At 39.2% G+C, this 14,430-nt stretch overlaps 1 protein-coding gene across 1 annotated transcript in view; it reads right to left on the bottom strand.

Annotated features, from left to right (window-relative positions):
• LOC136858742 (bone morphogenetic protein 10) overlaps nt 1–13,493 on the bottom strand; it is a 59,646-nt gene extending 46,153 nt beyond the window's left edge. Inside the window, exon 1 of the mRNA XM_067138501.2 lies at nt 12,792–13,493. Coding sequence (XP_066994602.2) covers nt 12,792–13,047 — 256 coding nt within the window. The 5' untranslated portion in view covers nt 13,048–13,493. The remainder of the gene's footprint in view (nt 1–12,791) is intronic.
• Nucleotides 13,494–14,430: the final 937 nt, after the last annotated feature.

Below are 14,430 nucleotides of genomic sequence, written 5' to 3'. Positions count from 1 at the left end.
AAAGAATATATTTCCTTTCCTTTCACGCCGTTGTACTTTTATTATGTACCGTATAATTATATTTATTCCTTTATTGATGCCATTGACGCCTTCACGGCCCGTACTTAAAGACATGATACTGTATAGGCTTTTGGGCTTATGCCGTGTCAAGAAAATAAGGTGAAATTCTTTACGTAGGGAACTGTGCTCTGCGTCGTCAGAAGAAAATCTCGACTGTCCACGAGAAAGCCTTCTTAAACAATGACTTTAAATTTAGACGTTATAAATTCGCCATCTGGTGGCGAATGAACGTATCATTTCCCCTTCTATTATAATCTATAAATTTAGCCTAAAAATCATTCAAACTTCCCTATAAGCAATACTTGCCATAATGCCATTACATTAGGGTAAAGCAAATTCGCATCATCATGTTGTTTCAACAAAATATGTACATTTCTTAAATCACCCATATTTTCTTCAGTGCTCGACAACGCATTTCGGCATTCCAAATGGGGTAACTTGGAACACAACCAGGCACACTCATATGCATATGTATTTTCCTGAATTAAATCAAACCCACAAATCACACCTATAACAACACATCGGTATTGAAGGTTAACTGCTGCACTATACAATAAAATATGCGTATTATATTTTAAGCCAGTTAAAATATGGGTCGAGCAGGTCAGAAGATTATGAAGTACTATAAAAATATATTTGTCACTGGAAGAATAAGTTATATATGCAAACACAATATTACTTACATTTTCTTGTCACGAGGGACACGGAAGAAAGACCGCGCATACTTCTCTACTTCATAGTTACTGCAGCCAAACACAACACATACCTTTCCCATCATGTTGAGAGGAAATATCAAGGAATGACACACGCTACTATTTAATTATGTCAACTCACTGAAAACGCATAAATAACACCAAAAACTTCACACACAAATACACGTGCTCTTATGACAGAATCAGTAGTTTTCAGGTCAATCCGCTAGAGAGAGCTCTAATAGCTGTCCCTCGATATCTCGCCGAGTGTCGCGTATTGTCTCTACTGTATTCGGTTGTAAACATAAACCAACCTTTGAGATTCTAGATTGGCTGATGATGATCTATAAGGGAGCGAAACATGCCCCGCTTATAACTTTATATTAATGATGAAATTCTAAATGTAATAACATTTTAATGTATTGAATAGATGGTTTATAATAAAACATTGCTTATTGTAACTAAACAGACTTTCAATACGGATTAAAACATGAGGATAGTTACTTATAGTACAGTGTGTTACCAGGAAAGTTGTAAATAATTGTAGCATTGTCATTCGGAAAGTAAAATCGAACAAATGGTCCTTTCAAGACGACAAATTTCCTGCAGGTAGAGGACAATTACGATTATAAATTAAAGTAAAGATCATTTTATTTTATTTATTATTATTTTTCATTTTTAGAGTATGTGGTCTGTCGCGGTGAGGAACAATATTTACCAAATATGTAAGCCGTGTTTCGCCAGAGATGGAACCGTACCTTCACACCTGTAGGACAGGTGATCCGCAAGCAGAATTATACGTTAAATTGTAATTGAATTTAATATACCCTATCATAACAAAAAGTAAATTAGTAAAAATTGTTCACATAAAATGAATACCGTACTCGTATTGTATACAAGCCAATAAACTATGAGCCGAACTTTCTAAAGCATTTCAACGACCGGACAATAATCTGGTATTTCCAGGATGACTGCATTGTTACTATTCACTGAAGTTTACAGTCGGCATTAAAGAGAGTGGTGTTGCTTTAAGCATTGCGTTAATGACCGTTTTATGAGGGTCTTGTTGTAGGACCGCGGTTCGTGCGGATAACAAACAAACTTGTTCTTCGATAACGAAATGCCATTCTCGTAACTAAGCCTGAAATGATGATTGTTGCTTTAAAGCGGCCTAACATCTAGGTCAACGGCCCAAAGCCCACATAAATTTCTCATTGAAGTTATTTGGAAAATGTTTCAAATTTTTGTTTCACAGTTTTGAGGTGGTAACAAACCCTTTCAAGAAACTCAGAATCGACACAAATATTTTCCATTGGAAAAATGTGAATTTCCTGTCTTATGAAACTAATCCATAACAGCAGCTTTTTCGAATGCCTTTATTTTATCCTAGGCATTAAGAACAGTTCAAATAGAGTCTGTTCAATAATATACTGTATAATTCACTTTTAAATAGTTCACTTTCAGTTACACGCCGAAACCATTAAAATGGGCTGTATTTCGTCAACTTGTATAATTTTACCTTTCTCTAACCCCAACCCCTATAGATTTGACTAACGAAACAACAAAAATGTAAATTGGTTTTAAATTTGAGCTAACAGGAACGTAAATACGAAATTTAATATAAATCGAATCCATTGTTTCCACATACTGAGGAAACAAACACTCACTCAGTCACTACTGTCGCCCAGGTGGCAGATTACCTGTCTGTTGTTTTCCTAGCCTTTTCTTAAATTATTTCGAAGAAATTGGAATATTGAACATCTCCCTTGGTAAGTTATTCCAATCCCTAACTCCCTTCATTATAAACGAATATTTGTCTCAATTTGTCCTCTTGAATTCCAACTTTATCTTCATATTGTGGTCTTTCCCACTTTTAAATACACCACTCAAATTTATTCGTTTACTAATATCATTCCACGCCATCTCTCCACGAACAGCTCGGAACATACCACTTAATCGAGCAGCTCGTCTCCTTTCTCCCAATTCTTCCCAGCCCAAACTTTGCAACATTTTTGTAACGCTACTCTTTTGTCGGAAATCACCCAGAACAAATCGAGATGCTTTTCTTTGGATATTTTTCCAGTTCTTGAATCAAGTAATCGTGGTGAGGGTCCCATACACTGGAACCATACTCTAGTTGGGGTCTTACCAGAGACTTATATGCCCTCTCCTTTACTGCGCTCTGGTGTTACGCGGTGCCGGGCAAACCAGAAGAAATGGGGTTTCGAAGTGGACAGTACCTTGTGTGTATGTGGAGAAGAGCAGACCACAGCCCATTTGCTGCAATGTAGTTCATGCCCATTCAGCTGCACAACAGACGACCTGGTTAAAGCGAAGCCAAATGCACTTGATGTTGCAAGATTTTGGGCTCACATAGTTTAACGTGGGTCTTCGTCATTGAAGTATTTATATTGTTTTATGTTTTTTCCCTTATATTTAATGTTGAACTTATGTATGCTTCTGACACGATATAAATATATAAAATGTGCAGAGTTCTGTACCCTTTATTAACACCTAGGTACTTACAATGATCCACAAAAGGAACTTGCCTGTTCGAGCAGGCTCGAGTGGTGACGTCCCGCACTGGTGTGTCGAGCTTGGTCGAGCAAGATCGAGCAGCACAGAATTCCCTCGTGACGTAGGCTTGCATGCGCTTGAAGCAGGACTTGTGTGTTGTGACTCAAGCCCACTGATCTCTATATACATTGAAGTGAGTAATTAGCGATCATTCTACAGAAGTACAGACGTACCAGAGTCGTAGTGGACGCATCAGTTTATTAAACCCATATATTTCCAGAATAACTTTTTGTTATCAAATGGAACCGAGTGCTCGATATGAAGATAAGCTCTACATAGTGATAATATTTCTGTGGTTTACCTGTCGTGGCATGGAGGGCTGCATCAAACCAGTCTATGGACTGATGACTCAAACAACAACAACCTGTCGTTACTTGGTTGCTGATTCCATTTCTGGTTCTTCTGATCATTGGATGTAACATTTTAATAACATACATTCTTTTCAGTTTTATAATAGTGCTATGGTACTATTTCTACTATACGAAGACGTGATTATATACAATACACCATTGGTATGACGGAAGCTTCGATATTTAATTTGTATCCATTCATTTTATAATTATTTTGCTGCCGTATATGCTAATTAGGAAAAGGGAAAGGAGGAAGAATAGTAATAATAAGAAGACAATTTGAACAGAACTGAAGTCCTGATTCCGATAGGATATAACTGAACTTTCAGGATTTTTTAAATTACATCTCACAATCCGTAGATATTGAATATTGTGAAAATGCTTCACTGGACACATAGAACAGGTATTACGTTCTTGTAATTCTAGTGGATTAGTCATTAATAATTTAACATATTTCGGTATAAACTTATTTTATTACCACGACCATGCGGTATTTGACATTAAAGAGTAAAGAAGATAGCCACGCAACTGATTTAGTGCAAAGATATCACTCATGGATGGCGGGCCATACTCCTGTTCGAGTATTGCTCGACCTACATCGAGCTGTGATGTCACCAGCTCGAGCTGTGCTCAAGGCCATCCCTACAGGATATCCTGGAAACCGTGATTTCGATGTACCAATCGTTTGCGGTCACATGTCTGCGCGCATGCTCTGCCCCGATTACGTTGCTGTGTTATTACGTGAGAGGAGCAGATGTGTTTAGTGACCAGTTGAATGCAACACAAAATAGTGCTCACGATAAAACAGCGCGTGTTCATTGTTGAGTGTTATGTGAAGAACGATTCGTGGAAAACATGTGCGGAACTGTTTGCTCAAGAGTTTAAGACTGGAAATGTTTTGACAAAACCTCCAGCAAAGTCTGCAATGCAAACCTTAGCGGCAAAATATCGTTAAACGGGCTTTGTAGCGAATAAAAACCGTAACTATTAAAAAAAAAAAATAAAAAAAAAAAAAGTGTTCGAACACCAGAAAACATTGCTCGAGTGAAGGAAATCCTGGAACGAAGTCCGACGAAATCTCAACGCCATTTATCTGTGCAAGTGGGAATTAAGAGATAGTCGTGTCAAAACGTTCTCAAAAAGGATGTGAATCTGTATCCTTACAAATTTACTGTTGTGAATGCGTTAAAGCGTCCAGACAAACTTTCGTATGTTGAGTTCTGCCGATGGTTTCTGAGTGAAGTTGAGTCAGGACTTTTGGGTCCTCAGTTTTTCATTTCTTCAGATGAGGCCGTTCCCAGCATCCTGTGTGATGTTCATTAACAATGGTCAATCCCGCGTCAGTCCTATTGTAAATTTTTTCTTACCACTTTTATTTTGTCCACCCGGTATGTGTCTACCTAAAATAAAACGAACAAGTGAGAAATTGAAAAGGCATGGACAAGTATCTGATGACAAATGCTTGGTATGTCATCAGATGGACAGTTTCGTGCATCGAGTTACCACATCCGGCACTAGTTTGGAGATGGACACTAAACGCTATCTACAGGATATCAGGGACAACAACAACAACCAGTGACAGAGTGAGGGAGATAATGAATGTGAAACTAAATCACGCACAGAACGAGAGTGGAAACGCTTGCATATGGATAACAGCTGGAACCATTCACTACAATATCAAGGCGTACCCTCAGCATACAAGTGTGACTTTACCTGGATTTCTGGATCATCTCATAAAAGAACGCTGGAAGATGGTCAGATAAAAGTGTCTTCAAGAAGCTTTTGGAACACATCTTTTTTAAATTCTGAGTACCTTCCTGTTATGTGTTTTGCATAACATCTATCAATTTTATGTTAATATGAAGAGTGTTTTGTGTTAGTATAACTGTGTACTGTTCAATGATTTGGATAATGATGATGATAGGAATAACTTCGTTTGCTCCTAGTGTGCAAAAGGATATAGTGATTTTTTTCAAATATTCTGCTGAGAGGAACTTGATGTTCTCCTGTGTTAAATTTTAATTTGTTGAGATGCAAACTTATAAACGTTATGTTTGCGGAATCATCCTAAACTTGTTTTAATTTTTTGGTTCAAAAAAAACAAAAAAAAAAAACAATAAGAAGTTTGTGTAACTTGTTTAAGTATAAATGTACGTCGAGTTTCTTTGTTTCGAAATAGTTGTATGACATTGTCAATAAATTAGTTTAAAAGAAACAATTTGCATGTTGGCAATTTTCACTATCTCTCTTCGTTACACGGCCCTGTAGTATCACGTCGACATCATGGACTTGTTATATAGCAGTACAGACATGCCATTATACCAGTGGCGGTGGGCTCTCAGGAGCACAGGAGCACGTGAACACCCAGTTTTATTACATATTTACGCATTCATTCTTTTCTTTCGACCTGATTTCGACAATCGATCGAAAGCATTCGACAATCGACTTATATCGAAGCTCCGTTACACCGACAGTTGTTCGTTTTGACTGACAGTGCAGCGAGCACACTGGATAATGCGCTATTGTGCTGAAGACTATACGCATGCGCAAAGCAGATGACGTCATGGTTTTCTGCACTGATATTCCCATTAGCGAGGAGCACGGTAAGGTACGTGCCTTGTCGTCTAGAGCCACCCTCATCCCAGTGGCAGTATTACAGTTGACCACAAGGGTCCGCCACCTCCCCTATTATGGTTAGCCACAGCCTCCCAGGAGCTACTATTGCATAACATTACCGGCAGATTTCGCTAGTACCCTAATTCTGAATAGGCATTTTGGTGTCTATTCAGACTCCTTTCCAGAAAGAGAACTGAATACAGTGGCGCATATGTATCCCTGCCTAAATAAGACACAGCTGAAGACTGAACTAGAAGTATTGTATATGAGAAATGACTTTCAGAAAGATGCTGGGGCCATTTTCATGTTGCAGTTTCTGCTTGACAATGAACTAGATAGGGACACATTTCCACAAGTACGGTATGCGAATTACTCCGAATTGTTGTCACAACCCCAATTACGACAGCGGAGCCCGAGAGGTGTTTTTCTACTTTGAATACGAATTAAAACATTTCTGAGGAACACCATGACTGGAGAAAGACTGTCAGCGCTGGCTATGCTTGCTATTGAGAAGAGATTTGTCAACATCATCAGTGACTTCAATCGTAAAGTGATTGAGAAATTTGCGCGATTGAAGGACAGAAGGATTGCTTTCCTGTACAAATAATCAGCATTTACGTGAGTTGCTAATCTAAATCCTATCATTTAAATAAGCATGATCTAGTATTGTTGGTTGTACTGCATGCTAAATTGTTTAGAGTAGTGGCTATAATTTGCAAAATGAGAATAATTACCATGTGAAACAGTAGAACCTGACTAACCGAGATAATGTGGAGACTATTGGGGTCAATTCGGAAATAATTATTTTTAAAAATTTACCGGTAAATGCGGTACACATTCCTTCTATGCTTCTCGTCATATCCAGGTGAACTTCGTGCTGTTAAAAACCAGGAATAGTGCTCGCATCCTTCAGTGTTCGCAGTGCAGTAAAGCTATTATGAATTTTGCTACTGTTCTACACTAAGACAGCCTGCCCGCGGTGTAGGGGTAGCGTGCCTTCCTCTTACCCGGAGGCCCCGGGTTCGATTCCCGGCCAGGCCAGGGATTTTAACCTGGATCTGAGGGCTGGTTCGAGGTCCACTCAGTCTACGTGATTACAATTGAGGAGCTATCTGACGGTGAGATGGCGGTCAAAAAAGCCAAGAATAACGGCCGAGAGGATTCGTCGTGCTAACCACACGACACCTCGTAATCTGCAGACCACCGGGCTGAGCAGCAGTCGCTTGGTAGGCCATGAGGTTTGGTTTGGTTCTACACTAACACCCAGGTGAAATTCGTGCTGTTTGAAAACCAAGAATAGTACTCGCATCCTTCAATAATCTCAGTGTAGTAAAGTTATTATGAATTTTACTTTTGTTCTACACTAACAAATTAGTCTCGTATAAAATTTATCCTCGGTTACAGGGGTTCTACCAAAGTATTTGTGAAGAAGGAACCGTACAAGGAACTGTTAGTGAAATGATTTATGTACCTATGTTACTCTTTGCTGATTTGAGACATGAACAAAAATGTTGTGAACCCCCTAAAAATTTTGTTACGAGCCGCCACTGCATTATACAACACGAACTGTTCGCCATTAGCACAGGATATCGTTTACCGTTCAAGTTGCATATTCCAGACGATTGTTGGCGAAATGTTTACAGAAAAATATGAAGTAATGCAGGTGTCAAACACAGTGTGCATGGAGTGTAACTGGTAGGTGCAACCACATAATGTTTTGAGGTGATATTACAGGGACAACTGGACAACTGTCTTGGTCATTCAGGGTAACCTCATGGTTCCTCAAGAGGAAAAACATCCTCCAACTCGTTGTAAAACCGCATTGCCGATATTTCGGAAAAAGATCACCTTCATGTACGATAACGTGCCCATAAATCGCGAAAGCATTGCCAAGTCTTTCGCAATGCTGCTGTTCGTTAAATAGAGCGGCCTTCTTGCTTGACAGTCGTGAACCCTATTTAACACAGGTGAAATCGATTATGCAATCTGCTTTTTCGACGTCTTTGCAAACCATACAGTCTTTAGGCCCTATACAGAATCGCTATTGACGAGTGGGACAGATTGAATCAACAGTGGCTGTTGGATGATATCGCAAACTGGATATAAGCTTGCATCACTGAAAGATGAAGTTGTTGGTTATTATAGGCACTGAGGTGGTTGTGCGTAATTCAGATTGACAATCCTATATTCTGTCATCGCTCATTTGTTGGCTGGAGAACAATGCGCATTGCAGAAATGTTACATTAACTCCTCACGTCCAATTTGTGTTTTGTCATGAACTATTCAATGCAGGATGTCCCAAAAAATGTACTCATTCTTCGACTGTCAGTAACTCATGAATTTCTATTTTTGTGTGTGTTTGTTTGTGAGACAGGAATCTTAAAATATAGCATTCATCGGATGCTGAAGCGAGTCTATTGGGAAAGTTACATTTCAACATTATCCTACGCTCTTAAAATGAAGACGATCCTGACCTCAGAACACAATTTTGTCAATGGTACCTACATAAATGTGCGAAAAATGCAGCCTTAGCAAACTGAATTATCTGGAGCGACGAGGCCACATTTAAATTAAATGGTACAATTGCACCTACTGGGCTCCTCAGAATCCACGTCACTGTGGAACGCCATTTGAACTTACCGGTACCAGGAATTACAATGTGGTGTGGAACAACAACAACAAGGGGCCTCTTAGGATCTTTATTATTATTTTTTTACGGCACTGTCACTGGCACAGTTAACCTGGACATGCTACAGATAGTCGTCGAGCCACGCATTGAAGAGATGTTTGATAATGATGAAATTTGCTTCCAAAAAGATGGAGCACCTCCCCACTACCATAATGAAGTACGGGCCTATTTCGACGCAGCATTTCGGAAAGATGGATTGGACGAAGAGGCAGTGTCGAAACCCCACCGCGTTCACCAGACTTGACGCCCATAAACTTCTTCTTATGGGGGTACGACAAAAATAAGGTTTATGTCACAAAACCAGCAACAATCCGCGCGTTCCAACAGGAAATTTAAAGACAATGTCTCAAAATTCCAAATTAATTGCTTCAAACAGTTTGGGATTCCATTCCTGCACGTTATCAGCTCTGTCTGGATAATGATGGAGGTCAGTTTGAACATTTGCGGAGAAGATCGGCGCAGTAAATTTGTTTTCTTTAATTTAAATCATTCCATATATCCTAAAGGACATTGCATTTGTTGTCAATAAAAAGTGAGTACATGAGTTACTGGCAGTCGAAAGTGATGAAACACGTTCATTTGGATGTGTGCGATTTACTTTTGTTTGTTGACAGTTCGTGTATAATTCTAAGGTAATTGCAACACGAACTTGATATAATATGGACGATACCTGACGCAGAAGTTTGCAGTTATTAATTATTAGGTCTCTTTGTGGTAGAGACAAGTCGTTATCTGAATTACTGGTGATGGAGTCTGAGTAATGTGGGTGTAATACTTTGCATTTCTTTTAGCATCAAATTTAGCATGGGAATTTTGAGCGTTGAGGTATTCTTTTGTGTGATAAAAAGAGAGAGTAATATTAGTATTACAGTCAGTATTCAAAATGCAGCAAAGGAGATTCCATTGAAGTAAACTAATAAGAGGAGCCGACTTTCACTTAATACCATACAGCTCATTAAGGACAGGAAGACAATGGATAGGGATACAACAGAATACAAAAATCTTAACAAGACCATTCGCAAGGAAATAAAAAAATATCTAAGGAAATTTAATAATAACATGATCATGCAGACAATGGAAGAAAATAAAAACATGAAGATTTTAAAGAACAACATGTCTACAGGAAGACCAAAAATTACAAAACTTAAGAACCAAAATGGAGAAATAGTCACAGATAGGCAAAACACTACTGAAGTTATTAGAGATTTCTACTACAAGCTGTATATATCAACCATTAATAAACCACCCAGTGATGAACAACTAGCCCAGAATTATACACAATCATGAAATAACACCGGAAGTAACCACTGCTGAGATTGAAAATGCACTTAAACAACTAAGAAATAAAAGAAAACCCTGGAGAGGATAAAATAACGAATGAAATGCTGAAATTAGGTGGAAGAGATCTGCTAGAAGCCGTGAGAATACTCATCAACAAGTGTATTAACTGTGGAAGAATACCAGAAAATAGGAAAAAATGCTGAAGTGATACTTCTCTTCAAGAAAGCTGATCAGGAGAATTTAGAGAACTATCGTCCTGTGAGTTTGTTATCACACCTTTTCAAGCTCCTGACTAAAATTGTAACCAACTGCCTCACAAGAGAACTGGATTTTTACCAACCTGCCGAGCAAGCGGGATTTCGTAAAGATTTCTCAACTGTTGAACACATCCAGGCTATTCGTCTTCTTCTTGAAAAAACCACTGAGTACAACATCAAGATTCATCTGGCCTTCATTGATTATAAAAATGCTTTTGACTCAGTGGGCAATCATGAAGGCACTTCAAAATGCCATGATAAACTCAAGGTATATAAAGCTCCTGGAAAACATGTATGATCAAGCAACAATGGTAGTCAGAGTGGACGAAGACTTCATCACCAATAAAATCCCAGTTGGCAAAGGAGTTCGACAATGTGACACAGTCTCTCCAAAGCTGTTTATCCTTGCCTTGGAAGATGTATTCAAAACCCTTCGTTGGGATAATAAAGGAATAAAAATCAACGGGTTATATTTGAACCACCTGCGTTTTGCCGATGACATTGTGCTCTTAAGTGAAAATCTAGATGAGCTAGAAAGCATGATCCAAGAATTAAAAACTGCCTCTGCTAAGATTGGTTTGGAAATGAACATAAATAAAACGAAAATACTAAGCCTAGACAGTCGACCACTTAAAATGAGAAACCAATATATAGAAGCTGTCGATGAGTACATCTATCTTGGACACAAGATAAAACTTGGAAAAGACAACCAACATGCAGAAATTCCTCGCAGAATACGTATGAGTTGGATAGCATTCCGAAAACTTTCATCCTCACCAACAAGGATGTTCCAATTAACCTGAAGACCAAGGTTTATAACACGTGCGTGCTGCCAGTTACTACTTACGGTCTGGAAACGATGACTCTGACGAAGGAAAGTGCACGCAAGTTTCAGCGAACACAACGAGCCATGGAGCGACAGATGCTAGGGATCAGCCTTAGGGATAAGATCCGTTCAGAGGACATCAGGAGAAGAACTAATGTAACAGACATCTAGAGAGAGTAGCAAGACTAAAATGGCAATGGGTAGGACACGTAGCTCGACAAGACTACAACAGGTGGACCTCTAGGATTGTTCACTGGAGACCATGGGAACACAAGAGAGGCATTGGAAGACCCCAGAAGAGATGGCTCGATGACATAAAGCTGTTGGCTGGAACACGCTGGTACCAAGTGGCTCAAGACCGAAGACGATGGAAGCATATGGAAGAGGCCTATATCCAGCAGTGGACTGAAGTAGGCTAGAAAAGAAGAAGAAAGAAGAAGAAGAGTATTAGTAGTATGTACTAGTTGTATGAGTCTAAGTTGTAATTTTGATTAACAATAACCATGAAGCATGAGGAAGAACACGGGAGTATATTTTTCTCATTATCCATATGAAAAAAAAAAAACAAACGAAAAAACACAGCCTGTTTCCAGTCATTCGACCGGGTCAGTAATGGAATGAATGAAGCCCCCATCTAGCGTCGAGGATAAGAATTGTGCCGGCTGCCGAAGCCTGTAGCACTCCTCTAGGGCAATGACTAATGACTGACAGATTAAATGAAATGATATGTAAAACCCACAACTATAGTTCAGTAGTTTACATTTTCTGCTAACAGTCATAAGAATGAAAATCCACAGCCTGTTTCCAGTCATTTAACCGGCTCAGGAATGGAATGAATGAAGCCCCATCTAGCGGCGAGGATAGGAACTGTGTCGGCTGCCGAAGCCTGTCACACGCCTCTAAGGCAATGACTAATGACTGACAGATTAAATGAAATATGTAAAACCCACAACTATAGTTCAGTAGTTTACATGTTCTGCTAACAGTCATAAGAATGAAAATCCACAGCCTGTTTCCAGTCATTTGACCGGCTCAGAAATGGAATGAATGAAGCCCCATCTAGCGGCGAGGATGGGAACTGTGTCGGCTGCCGAAGCCTGTCACACTCCTCTAAGGCAATGACTAATGACTGACAGATGAAGTGATATTGGAGAGTGGTGCTGGAGTGAAAGATGACAGGGAAAACCAGCGTACCCGGAGAGAAACCTGTCTCACCTCCGGTTTGTCCAGCACAAATCTCACATGGAGTGACCGGAATTTGAACCACGGAACCCAGCGGTGAGAGGCCGGCGTGCTGCCGCCTGAGCCACGAAAGCTGTAAATTATTCACTTGAGATTTGCACCGTAAGAAAATAAAATAAAGGAAAACTCCAACCAATGGGATACGGAAGCATTATATGTAAAGTTGTACTATAGATATACAGATACGAAGAGTTGGCTCACCTGAAGTACGAGGCGTCAAACTGCGAACTACTTCCGCCACCAGCTGATCTCCGCGAGATGCTCGTCCTCTGCTGGTCCGCTCGAACAAGTCCAACATGAATTGTGGAACCACATGCTTATGTCGTGATCTTCTAGGTGCAGTTCGTGAAACATTGAGAGCGCTAATACGTGAGGTTATCTCCAGGGAGTTGTCAGGTTCCTCACACAGGATCACGGCACACAAACACACCAACAATAACGAGATATTCCGTAACATTTCACTGTTCTTACAAACCAAACAGGAAACTTCAATTCTTCAGTCTAAATGTCTGCAGTTATTTTACTTTACCTGCCACAAATTCGAAAATAAAACCATGGAATTAAAATAGACCGTATTAATCCGACTTGGTAATTTACCCGTCTGTCGCTGGAGTAAACTATTCGTATAAGAAGTTTAAAGTTTCTATCCAGTGTTGTACCAGCTATTTTGAATTCAAAATTCTCGAATTTATCATTGTCACTCTATATTATATCTTTTCGAAATTGATTATTTCTTTTTATTCTACAGAGCTGAACAGAAATAATTGCTTCATGCCTTACACAATGTTACTTCATTATGTAAATGGCATTGCACCTTGAACTATTATTTTAATTTTTTGAGAGTAAGCCAAAACTTGTAAGATTCTGTCACCATTCGACGAAGTACACCCAGCAGAAACTGTGTCTCCTCTCTGACTGAAGGATGGTCCATATCCACCAGGGATGATTCTCAAATACCAGTCCTCCATATCAGCGACCGGCTTCTTTACAACACCGATTACTCCAAACACTTGAGACTGGAGCAGCTATGTTTACCGCGGGCACGAATCTGGCTTTCCACCAATAACTTGCACAATCGAAGGCTTCTTAGCAAGTACAGTTGACGGTAATAGTTTCACTGGAGTTCCATCTACATACCGCTCTTGTCAGCTGCAGTGCATTATTATTAGCGTATGCTGAAGCTTTTACCTTATCATTTCCTCACAGTTTAAAATAGCTTAAATATGTTTTGGTCGTCCATTCAGATACTTAACTCAAAATAACACAGTGACGTTGGTGCCTGTTCGGTACTGGAATGCCATGAATTTAAAGTGGCTTCCTTAGGACGGACTTCTGTGTGTTGTTTTACCTTATTAGACAACTACATATTAATTATATTTGTACCGTTATGAATTAGTTTGAACAAAATATGCGCAGTCTAATTCGCGAAAAATGAGAATCTCCAGAAGATAAATCCGTCGTTGATTCATACAACGGATACAAGGTATATGATTTTCATTCATCCCATTTTTTCCCTAAGATAGATTCGCTTTTTCCTTTTTCAAAAAACCTTTTCTAGCTGATTCGGATTTATTTTTCAAGTGATGTACTATTTCCTGCAGCCTAGTGTTTGTGTAACACTCCTTACGGATTACACGTGAAACAAAATCAATCAATCAATCAATCAATCAATCAATCAATCAATCAATCAATCAATCAATCAATCAATCAATCAATCAATCAATCAATCAATCAATCAATCAATCAATCAATCAATCAATCAATCAATCAATCAATCAATCAATCAATCAATCAATCAATCAAAATAATCTGCATGTAGGGCTGTCGACCAGGTGGCAGA

This window comes from Anabrus simplex, chromosome 1 (genome assembly GCF_040414725.1).
Source record: "Anabrus simplex isolate iqAnaSimp1 chromosome 1, ASM4041472v1, whole genome shotgun sequence".
In the NCBI taxonomy this organism is placed as follows: domain Eukaryota; kingdom Metazoa; phylum Arthropoda; class Insecta; order Orthoptera; family Tettigoniidae; genus Anabrus; species Anabrus simplex.
Note: the sequence above shows the minus strand (reverse complement) of the source record. Positions and strands in the feature narration are given on the sequence as shown.